Below are 18,342 nucleotides of genomic sequence, written 5' to 3' on the forward strand. Positions count from 1 at the left end.
TTTTTTGAGGCAGGATCTCGCTCTGTAACCCAGGCTGGAGTGACCTTCTGGGATCAAGTGATCCTCCCACCTCAGCCTGCCAAGTAGCTGGAACTAGAGGTGTGCACAACCATGCCCAGCTAATCTTTTTAATTTTTTCAGTAGAGACAGGGTTTCGCCATGTTGGCCAGGCTGTTCTTGAACTCCTGACCTCAAGCAGTCCTCCCACCTCAGTCTCCCGAAGTCCTGTTACAGGTGTCAACCACCATGCCCAGCCAAATATGATTTCTAATAAATGGAAGATACAGGTAATAGGGAAGAGAATCCTCAAGAAAACATAGTTAAAAGAACACGTCTCTTGCTTTAAAAAAAAAAAAAAATAACATATTTGGTTTAACTCAACTCTGAATTCTTATCTTGCAATCTGTAAGATTCTTTGTAAGCTTTAAGCTAGTGATACATGTAAAGAATGGCGTATGTATCCACGTGTTCATATTGACTACCTATGAAATTGTACATAGACCAAAAGAGAATTCTAAATCTAAGCAATTCTCTTTCCCAAGCTCACAAGAAGCTTTATGCAGATGTATTTTGACAGTGTCTCATCGTCAGCAACTACTAGAGCATGAGGAGTCATTCTCCTGTTCCTGTCTTCTTTATCTAGGGTTGTAGATAATGTCATTAATAATGTCTGGCACGTTTCCTCCCAGGGCAGGAGAAATTGTAAGGTCTTACACCTACAAACACCAGAAAGACTGTGCTTAGGGTAAGATGCTGCAAAGGATCTTCTGACCTTGTGAGAGAAGGCTGGCGCTAACTAGCACCCCCACCCACAGAGGGGTCCACCTTCCTTGTGGAGATGGGCCCGGGAGAATGCTGGGGTGTGTTCTGCAATGTGCCTCTGCTCAAATTCTCTTCTAGGAGAAGGAAATTTATCGCTGGCCTGCCCGAGAGTCCCTGAAAACCATGCTGGCTGTGGGCTGGACTGTGGAGAGGACCAAAGAGGGAGAAGCTTTGGTTCAACAGCGGGAAAATGAGAAGCTTCGAAGTGTGTCCCAGGCCAACCAGGTAGGACACCACACCTAGAGGCCCATTCTGGGCCGATGGAACCCCTGGAGGATTGGGGAATGTTCTGCCTGGGGCATCATAGGTGGGACCGTCTGAGATGAACCCTGGGGATTTTTCAGGACACATCTTTGACAGATGAAGTTGGGGATGCTGATAAGAACAAGGAAAATAATGACAACCCAGTGACTCTGCCTTTGCTTTCCTAGGGCAACAGCTACAGCCCTGCTCCCCTCGACCTCTCAAATGTTGTGCTCTCCAGAGAGCTCCAGGTCAGTGCTGATAATTTCAGAACAGCTTGACTTGCTTTCAAGGGCAGGACGTATTACCTTCTAAAGACTTAAAGGGGAGAGAGGGAAAGAATGCTTAGAACATACCACCACTAAAATGTGAAAACTGAAGATGGTCACATTGTGCAGAGGCCACAGGGGAAGTCTCAGCAGAGTGAACCAGTCATCCAATAAGGGGAGGCTTTGCACTTCTTCCAAGGACATCATGATGGGTACTGACTCAATGTGAAGAACCACCAGCACATTAGAGTCATTCCTCAGTATCCATGGGGGCTTCACCCTAGGACCTCCCACAGATAGCAAAACCCACGAACGCTCAAGTCCCTGATACAAAATGGCATAGTATTTACCTATAACCAACCTACACACATTCTCCCGTATACTTTAAATTGTTTATAATTGTTTATAATTCCTAATTCAATGTAAATTCTATATAAACAGTTGTACTATATTTTTTAGAGAATAATGATAAGAAAAAAGTCTGTACATGTTCAGTACAGACACATTTTTTTCCATATATATTCAATCTGCAATGGGTTGAACCTGCAGAATTCATGGTTAAGGAAGGCTGACTGTACTGTATCAAAACCCCAAATAAGTAAAACAGCTAGGACAAAATCTGTGAAACTTAGCCCCTCAATGGAGGTGCTTGCTGGTCATTGGAAGGCCCCCAAAACATAAGGACAGCCCGCACGTCCCATAGTGGATTTGCTGGAGCTCCCTGTGATGGTGCAGGCAGGTAGTCATTGCAGGATGTAGGGATGTACGAGCAAGAGGTTGAAACTGAAAGCCCTAAACTGCTGCTTCTCATTCCTCCCCTCCTGTATACACTGGTGGCTGTGGCCTGCCCTAGCCTGGGGCACTCACCCCTCTGGAAGTCCATCATAACAGCCCCTTGGACCTTAGAGAAAGTTTCTTTCCAGAGTACATCCTTCATTTAAGTCACTGTTTTATGAGCCTTACAAAAACGGATTTTACTAGAGAAATCTTATTTTCGGCACTTTTCTTTAAGATGTGATAATTTTTAGTTTGTGAAGCTATAGGCTTTCAGGGATTCTAGACTTTTCTTGGCCCACACTCCCAACTCGCCATCTGAGGTCAGGAGTATAATAGCAAGCCGCTGTGAAAAATGACGTGCTGCCGGCATGCAGGTTCAAGAGGAAATGGATGTTTCTGATAAATGCATCCAACTGCCAGGATAATCACTTACAAGGGAAGGACAGAGTTAGAAATTGTTTTCTGTGTGTATGGGAAGCTATAAAACTAATGAGGTGCATAAGCACAGACTAATTGATGATGGGAGGCCCTTGGCCATGTGCTGTTGGTATTCAGTGGTGCACTGTTCCCGAGGCTGCCTGAAATAGCCCGGCAGGTAGGAAGCCAGCTTGCTTGCCCCCTCTTTGACTTGGCTTTTCTTGATGGGACATAGGGAATGGTGGAGGTCGTGGCTGAGAACTATCACAATATCTGGGCGAAGAAGAAGAAGCTAGAGCTGGAGAGCAAAGGTAAGCGAGATTCACAGCATCCCCTAAAGAAGCTGAGGTGGGGCAGGTATGCTCTCCCAGAAGTGCAAAGGAAGAGCCGAATGCCATCTCTCACCTTACTGATCCCAGGTGGTGGTAGTCACCCTCTTCTGGTACCATATGACACCTTGACTGCCAAGGAAAAGTTCAAGGACCGGGAGAAGGCACAGGACCTGTTTAAGTTCCTTCAAGTGAATGGTGTCATAGTTTCCAGGTAAGTCTCCTTCCATGTGATGTTAGTGGGGGCAGGGCTGTGGGTGTGGCCCCTGCCTCCCCAGGTATTTAATTACCTGCCTACAGAACCCATCCAAGTAAGGAGAACTGTCTTTTAAAATGGGAACATTTTTATTTTGGAACATGAAGTCCTCTTTTTTTGACATAAGCATAAATGTTAGGTATTAATTTTTGAAGATCAACGACAACAGAGAATCATTGCAAGTTATATCTAAAACATTTCATTGTAACTTAAAATATATAAACCTGCATTCATTCACAGATCTTGTACTATGGACCAAGGCCCTTTCTTTGTATATTCTGTTTATTGGATTTATAAACCACATCCATAATACAACCTCAAAGCTTTGGAATTTGGGCTTCTTTAAAGAACGGTGATTAATCTGCAGCACTTGAAAATAGTGTGCGTTCAGTACCCTAGATATTTTTTAAATTTCTTCTCTTAGCTTCGGCAGTTGTCTCACCCATACCTAATTCAAAAATTACATATTTGGAAGCTTGCACTTGAAGGTCTTTACAAAATAGGCATCTTAGTTTTCATAAAATCAGCAGTTCTCGTCATACTTTTATTGTTTTATATGATATTTTATTAAATTACATAGTAATAATAGCAAGCATAACTGACATAAACAGTTTGGAATGAAGGGAATTGATTCTTATAAAGACAAAACTCCACTGGAGTGATTGAATGCATCATGATGTCCTAAGATGTTTTATCTCAAAGGTAAGTCAGAATCATCTAGATGAATGTTTTATATAGGATGGCATTGGCTGTCTAAGTCTTAAAAGCAGACTCTGTTTTCTCCCTGGTCAGGTGGTGCTGGTGCGCTGTGCTACATAGGATCATGCTTGCTGAGTTCTTTGTCAAATGAAAAGCCAATGTTTTTATTCCGATATAGACTTACTTCTTAAAGACACATTTGCTGAGCAAGCTGCTGTTTCTTCTAGTTTCCTGTAGAATTTTTGCCATTGAATGGCAAAAATAGAAATAAAAATCTATACAAACATTTCTATCAAATGCCATCGAATGGCAAAAATAAAAATCTATACAAACATTTCTATTGTATCTCATATGCAAAAAATAACAAGATTTATTTGCCATGTTGTCGAGCAGGAAAGGTCAGTCAGTAGGAGATAACCTCCGGGGAAGCATTTGAGAAAGACTCCCGTCGTCATTTTGATCCTGTTCTTAACACCAGGATGAATCTGTGGTGTGATCTGCTGATAAATAACTTGCTCACAGAAAAGAAAAATTCCTCTTTACTGTAATGATTAAGGAAGTCAGGAAATAGAAAATCAAGAAGAAAGATGATCACTTCCGCAAACATATGTGAAGGAGTTGCCTACCATGTGCCAGACCCTGTGGTAGGAATTTGGATGCACAGATAATCAAGCAAGTTGCTGTCACCGAGGAGAAATCCTAGCTTCCCCCACTCCTGCTCAGACCCGTTCTGTCTTCAGCTTCCCCATCACTCAATGGCAAGCCATTCTTCTGCTTGCTCAAGCCAGCCAAAAACCTTGACTCCTCTCTTTCTCCCAACCCACATACAATCCTTCAGGAAATCCTAGTAGTTTTACCTTTAAAATACACCTAGAGACTGGGCACAGAGGCTCATGCCTGTAATCTCAGCACTTTGGGAGGCAGATAATTGCTTGAACCCGGGAGGCAGAGACTGCAGTGAGCCAACATGGTGCCGCTGTACTCCAGCCTGGGCAGCAGAGTGAGACTGTCTCAGAAAATAACCCCAGAATTTGATCACTTCCCACCCACTATCCTCATCCTTCTGCCTGTGCTCCCTGTTTCTACACTTGCCTCGCCACCACAGTCAATTTTAAACACAGCAACCCGAGCGATCGTATTATGATGCAAGTCATATCATGTCACTTCTCTATTCAAAACTTCTAATAGCTTCCCTTCTCACTCAGAGCAAAAGCAAAATTCTAAAGATGGCCTGTAGGGACATACATGATTGTCCCCATTTCCTACCCCATACCCCTCTAACCTTCAACTCAACATGCATGCTCTTGCCTCAAGACCTTTGCACAGTCTTTTCTCACACCTTAAGAGCTCTTTCCCCAGATGTCCATATGGCTCACTTCCTCATCTCCTTCAGGCCTTTATTGCAATGTCAGTCTCCCAGTGAGACCAACCCTGACTACCCTGTTTAATACTACAGTCTGCAAACCCTCCTTCCCCCAGGGCTGGGCCTTTTCATTCTGCTTTAACTTTTCTTTTATTCATAAAATGTATGAATGTCTAGGATTCCAGCTGATTTGTATTTGGTTTCTGTCTGTTTACAGCTAGCATGCAAATTCTTTCCATAAGAGCAGAGATTTTTGCTTTCCCCTCTGACATCCCCAGATCAGTATTCATTGTATGAATGATAAAGGTCTTTCTGAAAAATCCTTTTAGAAATGATTGTAACATAGGTATTCTGTGCTCACACAGGCAGGTTCCAGGTGAGAGGAGAAATTAGTCAAATGATGAATCACGTCACTATGTCGGAATAAACACTAACATTTGGAAATTAAATTCGACACTGGTAGGACTGGTGGTGTACCTGAGTAACATGGTTGTCTTTGTTACTTTCCGGGGTCTGTCCATTTCCAACGTAGGGGTATGAAAGATATGGAGCTGGATGCTTCCTCCATGGAAAAGAGGTTTGCCTATAAGTTCTTGAAGAAGATCCTGAAATACGTTGATTCCACTCAAGAATATATTGCTCATTTAGGTAAGTATCATCATGAAATATCCCAAAAGAATTCAATATTCTTTTATCAAGAAATAATCCTTTCAGGCTGTAACTTTTTATGATTCACTTAGATACGTGATTTTAGGGGAAAACAGTGGCTGAGATTTTTTTCCTAGTGGACATGATTGAATCTTTTGTCATTTTTTCCACACAAGTTATCCTATTTTAACTGTCCCATTGCCTTGCTTTATGACTATGGACATACGACTCAACCTCTCTGAGGCTGCTTGCTTGCTTGCCTGCTTTTTTTTTTTTTTTTTTGAAATGAAGTTTCACTTTTGCTGCCTAGGCTGGAGTGCAGTGGTGCAGTATCGGCTCATAGCAAACACTGCCTCTCAGGTTTGAGCAATTCTCTTGCCTCAGCCTCCCAAGTAGCTGGAATTGCAGGTGCCTGCCATCATGCATGCCCAGCTAATTTTTGTATTTTTAGTAGAGACAGAGTTTCACCATGTTGGCCAGGCTGGTGTTGAACTCCTGACCTCAAGTGATCCACCTGCCTCAGCCTCCCACAGGACTGGGATTAAAGACATGACCCATGGCGCCCAGCCTTGAAGCTGCTTTCTGATTGTTAAAGTAGACAAAAGGGTAGTGAAACAGCTTTAAAAATTCACACAAGAAATAACTAACCAGCATAGCTATAAAGTACTTTGTAAAATGTATTTTGTCAGCTCAGATAGCCTTTTTTTTTAACAACCTTTGGAAAAGCTGCTCCATTTCTAAATGTTGTGATTGATTTTTACTTTGTAATTCTTACCAACTTTGTGTTATCTGTGTCTTTGTAGAAGCCATTGTCAGCAGTGGGAAAACTGAAAAGTGTCCCCATGACCAGGAGATCAAATTCTTTGCCAAAGTAAGTGGCTCTGCATTTAATTAAATTACTTTCTTCTTAGGATCTCTACTATTTAGGAAATAGGTTAAGTGGATCCAATGAAGATATCTAAAACTCCAATGGCTTCAGTGAGGTGGATGTATATTTCTCTGTCGTTTAACAGTCCCACAGGAGGCTGGCATTCCAAGGATATAGGCAGCTGCCTAGCCCTGCACCATCACCCAGAAGCCCAGGTTCTTCCTCCCCTTGCTACTCCACCATCTCTGGAGGTGTGGCCTGTGTTTGCATGGTTCAGACAAGCTCACCTGCACCACATCTGTGGGAAAGGGGAAAGGAGAAGGGAAGGCAAGCTGTTGCTTTTTTAAAATTCTATCCCAATGGCTAGAACTTGTCATCTCTCACTCTACTGATCCCAGGCAGTATGTCTGAGGTCGATAAGGTAAGAGATGACAAGTTGACCTTACAGTACATGTTATACGCTCTTCTGGTACCACATGATACCTTGACTGCCAAGGAAAAGTTCAGGGACTAGGAGAAGGCACAGGACCTGTTTAAGTTCCATTTGAGCTTCATCTAGCTGCAAGGGAGACGGGGTGATAGGTTTTCTGCCTGCGTGGCTCTCTACCCAGCTAAAACACAGTGGAGTTCTATTGCCAAAAGGAAGAAGGGGAGAATGAATTTGGGTGCTAGTTAGCAATCTCTTCCAATACGGTCCTACTCAGAAGACTAGAGGCACAGAAGGCCTTGAGTCACCTTGCTCTGGGAATCAGAGAGAATGCTATGCTTGAGGTGGCACTGAGCCATCCGTTGAGTGCCTCTGTTGAATGCAGTGCCCAAGAAGCCGGATCTGAGTGCAGCTGTGCCATAGGACTCCTCTGCAAATGCTGACTAAGGGCAGTGCACTCATTTCTTTGGGCGCTTAGTGGCTGTTCCTTTCATGTACCCCCAAGGACTTTGGTTTGAGGCATAGAAAAGGAAAATGTGATGGCAACTGGGATCCAAGGGTAGAATTTCCTGGAAATTACAGGACCAGTTTTCAGAGGCTCTTTGCTCACAGAAAATAAACATTTTTAATGAACCAAATGAAGAGTTTGGGATAGCTTCTAGAAGTTGATTTCTGGTGGGTTTTCCAGGTTCTCCTCCCACTGGTTGACCAGTACTTCACCAATCATCACCTCTACTTCCTGTCCTCCCCTCTGAAGCCCCTTAGCAGCAGCGGATATGCCTCCCATAAGGAAAAAGAAATGGTGGCCAGGTGAGTCTACAAAATAAAGAGAAGCTCATGGTGCAGATGCAATTTACTTAAAATGCCAGGTTTCTGTAGACTAAATGGTGAGTCTTTTGGAGAAGTGAAACAGGCTAATGTTTGGGTTTGTCATCTTGGTTTTGAAAGAAACTGTGTTCATACATGTCTGAATCGTTTCAGCAATTAAATGAGGTACGCTATGTGGGAGTATCCATAGGGCTTGGGAAAGATTTATATACTTAAATCAACATCTGGAGAGAAATTAAGATGGCCGAATCGGAACAGCTCTAGTCTGCAGCTCCCAGTAAGACCAACACAGAAGGCAGGTGACTTCTGTCTGCATTTCCAGCTGAGGTACTCATCTCATTGGGACTGGTTAGACAGCAGGTACAGCCCACAGAGGGCAAGCTGAAGCAGAGTGGGGGTCAGCTCACCCAGGAAGGGCAAAGGGTCGGGGAACTCACTCCCCTAGCTAAGGGAAGCCATGAGAGACTGTGCTGTGAGGAACAGTGTGCTCCAGCGCATATACCATGCTTTTCCTGTGATCTTTGCAACCCGCAGATCAGGAGATTCCCTTGGGTGCCTACGTCACCAGGGCCATGGATTTCAAGCACAAAACTGGGTGACTGTTTGGGCAGACACCGAGCTAGCTGCAGGAGTTTTTTTTAATACCCTGATGGCATCTGGAACACCAGTGAGGTGGAGCCATTCACTCTAGTGGAAAGGGGGCTGAAGCCAGGGAGCCAAGTGGTCTAGTTCAGTGGATCCCACCCCCATGGAGCCCAGCAAGCGAAGAATCACTGGCTTGAGATTCTCGCTGCCAGCACAGCAGTCTGAAGTTGACCTGGGATGCTTGAGCTTAGTCGGGGGAGGGGCGTCCACCATTATTGAGGCTTTAGTACTTGGTTTTCTCCTCACAGTGTAAACAAAGCCACCGATAAGTTCAAACTGGGTGGGGAACCCCCCCACCCCCACCCCCACTGCGCTGTAAAGCTGCTGTAGCCAGACTTCCTCTCTAGATTCCTCCTCCCTGGGCAGGGCATCTCTGAAAGAAAGGCAGCAGCCCCAGTCAGGAGCTTATAGATAAAATTCACATCTCGCTGGAACACAATACCTGGGGGAAGGGGCAGCTGTGGGTGCAGCTTCAGCAGACTTAAATGTTCCTGCCTGCCATCTCTGGAGAGAGCAGTGGATCTCCCAGCACAGCACTCAAGCTCTCCTAAGAGACAGACTACCTCCTAAAGTGGGTCCCTGCGCCCCGTGCCTCCTGACTGGTAGACACTTCCCAGTAGAGGTCGATGGACACCTCATACAGGACAGTTCCGGCTGGCATCTGGCAGGTGCCTCTCTGGGTAAAGCTTCCAGAGGAGGGAGCAGACAGCAATCTTTGCTGTTCTGCAGTCTTCACTGGTGATACCCCAGCAAATAGGGTCTGGAGTGGACCTCCAGGAAACTCCAGCAGACCTGCAGCAGAGGGGCCTATTAGAAGAAAAACTAACAAACAGAAAGCAATAGGATCAACACCAACAAAAAGGACATCCATGCAAAAACCCCAACCAAAGATAACCAACATCAAAGACTAAAGGTAGATAAATTCATGAAGATGAGGAAAGCCAGCACAAAAAGGCTGAAAATTCTGAAAATCAGAATGCCTCTTCTCCTCCAAAGGATCACAACTCCTCACCAGCAAGGGAACAGAACTGGAGAGAGAATGAGTTTGATGAATTGTCAGAAGTGGGCCTCAGAAAATGGTTAATAACAAACTCCTCTGAACTAAATGTGCATGTTCTAACCCAATGCAAGGTCAATAAGAACCTCAATAAAAGGTTACAGGAACTGCTAACTAGAATAGCCAGTTTAGAGATGAACATAAATGACCTGATTGACTGAAAAACACAGCACGAGAACTCCACAAAGCATACACAAGTATCAGTAGCCAAATCGATCAAGTGGAAGAAAGGATATCAGAGATTAAAGCTCAATTAAATGAAATAAAGCATGAAGACAACATTATAGAAAAAAGAATGAAAAGGAATGAACAAAGCCTCCAAGAAATATGGGATTATGTGAAAAGACCAAACCCACATTTGATTGGTGTACTGGAAAGTGATGAAGAGAAAGGAACCAAGTTGGAAAACACGCTCCAGGATATTATCCAGGAGAACTTCCTCAACCTAGCACAGAGGCCAACATTCAAATTCAGGAAATGCAGAGAATACAGCAAAGATACTCCTCGAGAAGAGCAACCCCAAGACACATAATCGTCAGATTCACCAAGGTTGAAATTAAGTAAAAAATGTTAAGGGCAGACAGAGAGAAAGGTTGGGTTACCCACAAAGGGAAGTACATCAGACTAACAGCAGTTCTTTCTGCAGAAACCCTATAAGCCAGAATAGAGTGGGGCCAATATTCAACATTCTTAAAGAAAATAATTTTCAACCCAGAATTTCTTATCCGGCCAAGCTAAGTTTTAGAAGCGAAGGAAAAATAAAATCCTTTACAGACAAGAAAATGCTGACGAATTTTGTCACCACCAGGCCTGCCTTACAAGAGCTCCTGAAGGAAGCACTAAATATGGAAAGAATAAACCAGTACCAGCCACTGCACAAACATACCAAATTGTAAAGACCATCAACACTATGAGGAAACTGCATCAACTAATGGGCAAAATAACCAGCTAGCATAATAACAGGACCAAATTCACACATAACAATATTAACCTTAAATGTAAATGGGCTAAATGCCCCAATTAAAAGACACAGTCTGGCAAATTGGATAGAGTGAAGACGAATTGGTGTGCTGTATTCAGGAGACCCATTTCACATGTAAAGACACACACAGGCTCAAAATAAAGGAATGGAGAAATATTTACCAAGCAAATGGAAAGCAAAAACAGCAGGGGTTGCAATCCTAGTCTCTGATAAAACAGACTTTAAACCAGCAAAGATCAAACAGGAGAAAGAAGGGCATTTCATAATGGTAAAGGGATAGATGCAACAAGAAGAGCTAACTATCCTAAATATGTATGCACCCAATACAGGAGCTCCCAGATTCATAAAGCAAGCTCTTAGAGACCTACAAAGAGACTTAGACTCCCACACAACAATAGTGGGAGACTTTAGCACCCCACTGTCGATATTGGACAGATCAATGAGACAAAATTAACAAGGATATTCAGGACTTGAACTCAGCTCTGAACAAAGCAGACCTAATAAACATCTACAGAACTCTCCATCCCAAATCAACAGAATATACGTTCTTCTCAGCACCACATCACACTTATTCTAAAATTGACCACAAAATTGTAAGTAGAACACTCCTCAGCAGATGCAAAAGAACAGAAATCATAAGTTTCTCAGACCACAGTGCAATCAAATTAAAACTCAAGATTAAGAAACTCACTCAAAACTGCACAACTACATGAAAACTGAACAACTTGCTCCTGAATGACTACTGGGTAAATAACAAAAGGCAAAAATAAAGATGTTATTTAAAACCAATGAGAACAAAGACACAACATGCTGTAATCTCTGGGACACAACTAAAGCTGTGTTTAGAGGGAAATTTATAGCACCAAATGCCCAAAGGAGAAAGTGAGAAAGATCTAAAATTGACACCCTAACATCACAATTAAAAGAACTAGAGAAGCAAGAGCAAACAAATTCAAAGCTAACAGAAGACAGGAAATAACTAAGAGTAGAACTGAAGAAGATAGAGACGTGAAAAATCCTTCAAAAAATCAATGAATCCAGGCGCTGGCTTTTTGAAAAGATTAACAAAATAGACGACTGGCCGGACTAATGAGAAGAATCAAATAGACAAAATAAAAAATGATAAAGGGGATATCACCACTGATCCCACAGAAATACAAACTACCATCAGAGAATACTATAAATACCTCTATGCAAATAAACTACAAAATCTAGAAGAAATCAATAAATTCCTGGACACATACGTCCTCCCAAGACTGAACCAGGAGGAAGTCAAATCCCTGAGTAGACCAATAACAAGTTCTGAAATTGAGGTAGTAACTAATAGCCTACCAACCAAAAAAGGCCCAGGACCAGACAGATTCACAGCCGAATTCTACCAGAGATACAAAAAAGGAGCTGGTACCATTGCTTCTGAAACTATTCCAAACAATAGAAAAAGAGGGACTCCTCCCTAACTCATTTTATGGGGCTAGCATCATCCCATACCAAAACCCAGCAGAGACACAACAAAAAAAGAAAATTTCAGGCTAATATCCATGATGAATATAGATGCGAAAATCCTCAATAAAATACTGGCAAACCGAATCCAACAGCACATTAAAAAACCTATCCACCATGATCAAGTCGGCTTGGGATGAAAGGTTTGTTCAACATACACAAATCAATAAGCATAATCCATCACATAAACAGAACCAATGATAAAAATGTCATGATTATCTCAATAGATGCAGCAAAAGCCTTCAATAAAATTCAACACCTTTTTATTCTAAAAACACTCAGTAAACTAAGTATTGATGGGACATGTCTCAAAATAATAAGCTATTTATGCCAAACCTACTGCCAATATCATACTGAATGGGCAAAAGCTGGAAGCATTCCCTTTGAAAACTGGCACAAGACAAGGATGCCCAATCTCACCACTCCTATTCAACGTAGTATTGGAAGTTCTGGCCAGGGCAGTCAGGCAAGAGAAAGAAATAAAGGGTATTCAAGTAGGAAGAGAGGAAGTAAAATTGTCTCTGTTTGCATATGATGTGATCCTATACTTAGGACACCCCATCAACTCAGCCCGAAAACTCCTTAAGCTGATAAGCAACTTCAGCAAAGTCTCAGGATACAAAATCAATATGGAAAAACCACAAGCATTCTTATACACCAATAACAGACAAACAAAGAGATAAATCATGAGTGAACTCCCATTCACAATTGCTACAAAGAGAATAAAATACTTAGGAGTACAACTTACAAGGGATGTGAAGGACCTCTTCAAGGAGAACTACAAACCACTGCTAAAGGAAATAAAAGAAGACACAAACAAATGGAAAAACATTCCATGCTCATTGATAGAATCAGTATCATGAAAATGGCCATACTGCCCAAAGTAATTTTTAGAGTCAATGCTATTCCCATCAAACTACCATTGACTTTCTTCACAGAATTAGAAAAAACTTTAAATTTCATTTGGAACCAAAAAGCACAGCCAAGACAATCCTAAGCAAAAAGAAGAAAGCTGGTGCCATCAGTCTTCCTGACTTCAAACTATATTACAAGGCTACAGTGACCAAAACCACGTGGTACTGGTACCAAAACTGATACATAGATCAATGGAACACAACAGAAGCCTCAAAAATAACACCACACATCTACAACCATCTGATTTTTGACAAAACTTACAAAAACCAGCAATGAGGAAAGGATTCCCTATTTAATAAATGATGATGGGAAAACTGGCTAGCCACATGCAGAAAACTGAAACTGGACCCATTCCTTACACCTTACACAAAAATTAACTCAAGGTGGATTAAAGACTTAAATGTAAGGCCTAAAACCATAAAAAACCTGGAAGAAAGCCTAAGAAATACTATTCAGGACATAGACGTGGGCAAGAACTTCATGACTAAAACACCAAAAGCAATGACAACAATAGCCAAAATTTACTAATGGGATCTAATTAAACTGAAGAGCTTCTGCACAGCAAAAGAAACTATCATCGGAGTGAACAGGAAACCTACAGAATAGGAGAAAAATTTTGCAATCTATTTATCTGACAAAGGGCTGATATCCAGAATCTACAAGGAACTTAAACAAATTTACAAGAAAAAAACAACCCCATCAAAAGTGGGCAAAGGATATAAACAAACATTTTTCAAAAGGAGACATTTATCCAGCCAATAAACCTGAGCTCATCATCATTGGTCGTTAGAGAAATGCAAATCAAAACCACAATGAGATACCATTTCATGCCACTTTGAATGGCAATCGCTAAAAAGTAGGCTGGTCGTGGTGACTCACACCTTAATCTCAGCACTTTGGGAGGCTGAGGTGGGTGGATCACCTGAGGTCAGGATTTCGAGACCAGCCTGACCAACATGGTGAAACCCCATCTCTACTGAAAATACAAAATTAGCTGGTGTAGTGGTGCATGCCTGTAATCCCCACTACTTGGGAGGCTTAGGCAGGAGAATCGCTTGAACCCAGGCAGTGGAGGTTGCAGTGAGCCAAGGTCGTTCTATTGCACTTCAGCCTGGGCGACAAGAGCAAAACTCCATCTCAAAAGAAAAGAAAAGAAAGGCAGGAGACTGGACACTGTGGCTCACACCTGTAACCCCAGCACTTTGGGAGGCCGAGGCAGGCGGATCACAAGGTCATGATTTCTAAACCAGCCTGGCCAACGTAATGAAACCCCTTCTCTACTAAAGATACAAAAAATTATCCAGGCATGGTGGCTGAGGCAGGAGAATCGCTTGATCCTGGGAGGCGGAGGTTGCAGTGAACCAAGATCACGCCATTACACTCCAGCCTGGGCAACAGGGCGAGACTCCATCTCAAAAGACAAAAGAAAAAATGTCCAGAAACAACAGATGCTGGAGAGAATGTGGAGAAATAGGAATGCTTTTATACTGTTGGTAAGAGTATAAATTAGTTCATCCATTGTGAAAGACAGTGTGGTGATTCCTCAAGGATCTAGAACCAGAAATAATATTTGACTCAGTGATCCCATTACTGAATATATACCCAAAGGATTAGTAATCATTCTGCTGTAAAGACACATGCACATGTGTATTTATTGCAGCACTATTCATAATAACAAAGACTTGAAACCAACCCAAATGGCCATCAGTGATGGACTGGATAAAGAAAATGTGGCACATAAACACTGTGGAATACTATGCAGCCTTAAAAAAGAGTGAGTTCATGTCCTTTGCAGAGACGTGGATGAAGTTGGAAACCATCATCCTCAACAAACTAACACAGGAACAGAAAACCAAACACCGCATGTTCTCACTCATTAGTGGGAGTTCAACGACGAGAACATATGGGCACAAGGAGGGGAAAATCACATACTGGGGCCTGTTGTGGGGTGGGGGAGTACAGGAGGGATAGCATTAGGAGAAATACCTAATGTAGATGACGGGTTGATGGGTGCAGCAAACTGCCATAGCACATGTATACCTATGTAACAAACCTGCACGTTCTGCACATGTATCCCAGAACTTAAAAGTATAATTTTTAAAAATCAACATCTGTCCTGAGACAACATTGAGAAGAAGGCAAGATCATCTCAAGTTTGGGAAAAGTGAACACATGACATTCAGAATAAACAGGTGGACACGGCTTTGAATCCCATGTTTATCAGACTCTGTAAGATTAAAACAATTTAAAAGACTCAGATCATACAAGTTCTGGTGTAGATGAGTTGAAATCTGTAGTCTAAAGCAACACAATTCAATTTAAATTCCTAATAGGAAAAAAAGCCTTTTTTTTTTTTTGAGACGGAGTTTCGCTCTTGTTACCCAGGCTGGAGTGCAATGGCGCGATCTCGGCTCACCGCAACCTCTGCCTCCTCGGTTCAGGCAATTCTCCTGCCTCAGCCTCCTGAGTAGCTGGGATAACAGGCACGCGCCACCATGCCCAGCTAATTTTTTGTATTTTTAGTAGAGACGGAGTTTCACCATGTTGACCAGGATGGTCTCGATCTCTTGACCTTGTGATCCACCTGCCTCGGCCTGCCAAAGTGCTGGGATTACAGGCTTGAGCCACCACGCCCGGCCGAAAAAAAACTTCTTATCAGAAGCACCAGCCTTCTTACTCATTCCACTAGGTAACATGTAGATACATTAACAGAAATTAGAAAAGAGGGGATCTGTCATGATTGGGCTAAGAGATGGATTCTGCTATGCCTCAAGTTCTGTCTGTATTTTATTAATGAAAGACAGAAGTGGACTAAGACTTTTAAATAGTAAAAAGCCAAGGACTCTAATGAAAATAGTCTGTAAATGCTAGCATCCAGTGAACAGTGTACATTATAGGGCCTATCCACTAAGTATCACCATCTTGGGGAGGATATTCAACTTTGAGATTTAGCTAACTTTTATGAAATACTTGGCATAACTAAGCATCGAGCAGTTTTTCGTGTATAAGAGCTACCGTCTATTTGTATAAAAATCATTGTGAAACATCAGAATGTTTTAAAATCTGAGACCTGCCTGTGTATTATGATCTCCATTTTCCAGATGAAGAAGTTCAGTTAGGTTCACTCTACTGCCCAAAGTGACTCTTCCAATAAGTTAGAACAAGAATAAATACCTAGTCCTGGCTGCCTGAGATGGCTCACATTTATAATCCCAGCACTTTGGGAGGCTGAGGTGGGTGGATCGCTTGAGATAAGGAGTTCGAGACCAGCCTGGCCAACATGGCGAAACCCCATCTCCACTAAAAATATGAAGAATTAGCTGGACGTGGTGGCATGCACCTATAGTCCCAGCTACTCGAGAAGCTGAGGCAGGGGGATTGCTTGAACCCAGGAGGCAGAGGTTGCAGTGAGCTGAGATGGCACCACTGCACTCCAGCCTGGGCAACACAGTGAGTCTCCATCTCAAAAAAGAAAGAAAATCCAGTCCCCTCCATCCACATGAAATGTGATTTATTTTGCACCATAATTACTCTAAGTTAAGAAAGGAGAAGCCCAATGCTATCAAATAAGGACCCCTTAAAATTGGGTGCTGACCAAAGATGACCTAAACGTTTGCAGAATGCACCAGTGTATTTTGTAAGAAGCTAGGGAAACAGTGGGTAAAGTGAGATATTCAGATAATCCAACAGAGGGCAGGTGTGTCTGTTTTCTTCATCTGTTTTTCTTAGATTATTAATTCATGGAAATGTAACATTTGTTCAACCAGGCACCATTTGTCATGGCGGGAATACAACCTAGAGTTGATCAGCCTTGCAAATAGCTTTCAAATCCATCAGTGTGCTTGCTGCCCTCCCAGAGAAGCAGTCATGTTTGCACTGAATGTCTCTGCATTGCCAGACTCCTCTTGTTTGCATCGTTCGCCCTTGCTCCACCTCTTCTGCATCTGCAGCCGTTTGCCCATGGGTCTTGGGCTCTCCCTGAGATTGCTTTCATTTTTCACCTTCAAACTCTAAGATGGAGAGCGGTACTTGGGGATTTGGGTCACTCATAATTCTGGCCTAAGGACACTGCTTCCAGTTAAATCCTGGGTTCCATAGGGAACAAGCAACAGCCTTTGGAAATTTCAGATAGATCCTGGCCTTGGCATGCCTGAGAAAGCACTTCTGACAGTGAGGTGAGCCATGTTAATATTAGGATCAAACAATCCAAATATCTGCCTTTGTTAGAAAAACATTGTTTTATGTTCATACAGAACACGTGTCCTCCTCAAAGCATTTTCACCAGAAATATCTGAGTTTACCTGCCCCTTATTCTGAAACCTGAGTCCCATGATGACTGTCTACAGTGAGAAAGTGAACACACAGAGCAGTTAAGAGGCTTCCCCAAGACAGCCCCGCTAATCACAGGCAGAGCTACAGAGCCCACATCCCACAAGGTTATCCCCTCCCCCCAACTCCATGAGTTTGCATCACATACCCATCTCTGAAAAAAACACCATGGGAAGAGAAAAAGAGCAACCCATATTTAATATCACTCTAGGTGGCTGCCAAATTTCTTGTAACTTACTGTGTGTTCTCTTAGGCCATAGGCCAGGGGATCACAACTCTTTTTCCACTTCAAAACCAAATAACCAGCCATGGGAACTTTGGATGTGACTTTCCAGTAGGTAACCCAGAAAGACTCAGGGCATTTATTGAAAACCATTTAAAGGTGAGCAGGTTTTCATCCCCACTGATGCTCAGGATGTATTCCTTCCCCCATTGGAGTTGTCCTGTGGAAGACTTCTGCCCTGAATGGGGTAAGGAGCTCCATGACGAGATATGAATCGGAAACTGGGAATGTGTCACCAGGGGAACCCGTGGCCTGTATAGGTGACTTTTCTCTCTCTTTTTTCCCTCTTTCTATTCCACTGCTTTCTGAAGCAACTGCAATGTTCTTGTCTAGCCATGCCAGTGTCAATAATGTCAGTTCTGAGCAATCTCCTCCCAAGAGCTTCAGTAACACAGGTCAGATGATGGCCACAGTACCCCTAGATGGGGTCCATGAGCAGCATGTTCAGAAACATCCATGGGCTCCTTTCAAAAGTCACAAGGTCCTCATTAGGCACTGTGGAAAGTCAAACAATGAGGCATAGCTGAACCTTCAGCGGCTCTGCAGTGGAAAATCTGGGTGAAATCATGAAGGAGAGTCAAAAAACACAAAAATATACATCATGGGCTTTCCTAGTTTCCAAGGACCCCATTGGAACAACAACCTGGTCAGGCCCAGAGAGTAACTGGAGATGACAGAAAATATA

The 18,342-nt window shown here is 42.7% G+C and overlaps 1 protein-coding gene across 7 annotated transcripts in view; it reads left to right on the forward strand.

Annotated features, from left to right (window-relative positions):
- Positions 1 to 18,342, forward strand: part of RYR3 (ryanodine receptor 3) — a 556,286-nt gene that overhangs the window by 437,497 nt on the left and 100,447 nt on the right. For all 7 annotated transcript variants that reach the window (XM_037742376.1, XM_037742379.1, XM_037742378.1 and 4 more), the window contains 7 exons: positions 901 to 1,047; positions 1,254 to 1,316; positions 2,764 to 2,839; positions 2,948 to 3,071; positions 5,708 to 5,823; positions 6,627 to 6,694; positions 7,807 to 7,928. In XM_037742376.1, the coding sequence (XP_037598304.1) occupies positions 901 to 1,047; positions 1,254 to 1,316; positions 2,764 to 2,839; positions 2,948 to 3,071; positions 5,708 to 5,823; positions 6,627 to 6,694; positions 7,807 to 7,928 (716 nt within the window). The remainder of the gene's footprint in view (positions 1 to 900; positions 1,048 to 1,253; positions 1,317 to 2,763; positions 2,840 to 2,947; positions 3,072 to 5,707; positions 5,824 to 6,626; positions 6,695 to 7,806; positions 7,929 to 18,342) is intronic.

Source organism: Cebus imitator, unplaced genomic scaffold, assembly GCF_001604975.1.
Source record: "Cebus imitator isolate Cc_AM_T3 unplaced genomic scaffold, Cebus_imitator-1.0 Scaffold119, whole genome shotgun sequence".
Classification (NCBI taxonomy): Eukaryota; Metazoa; Chordata; class Mammalia; order Primates; family Cebidae; genus Cebus; species Cebus imitator.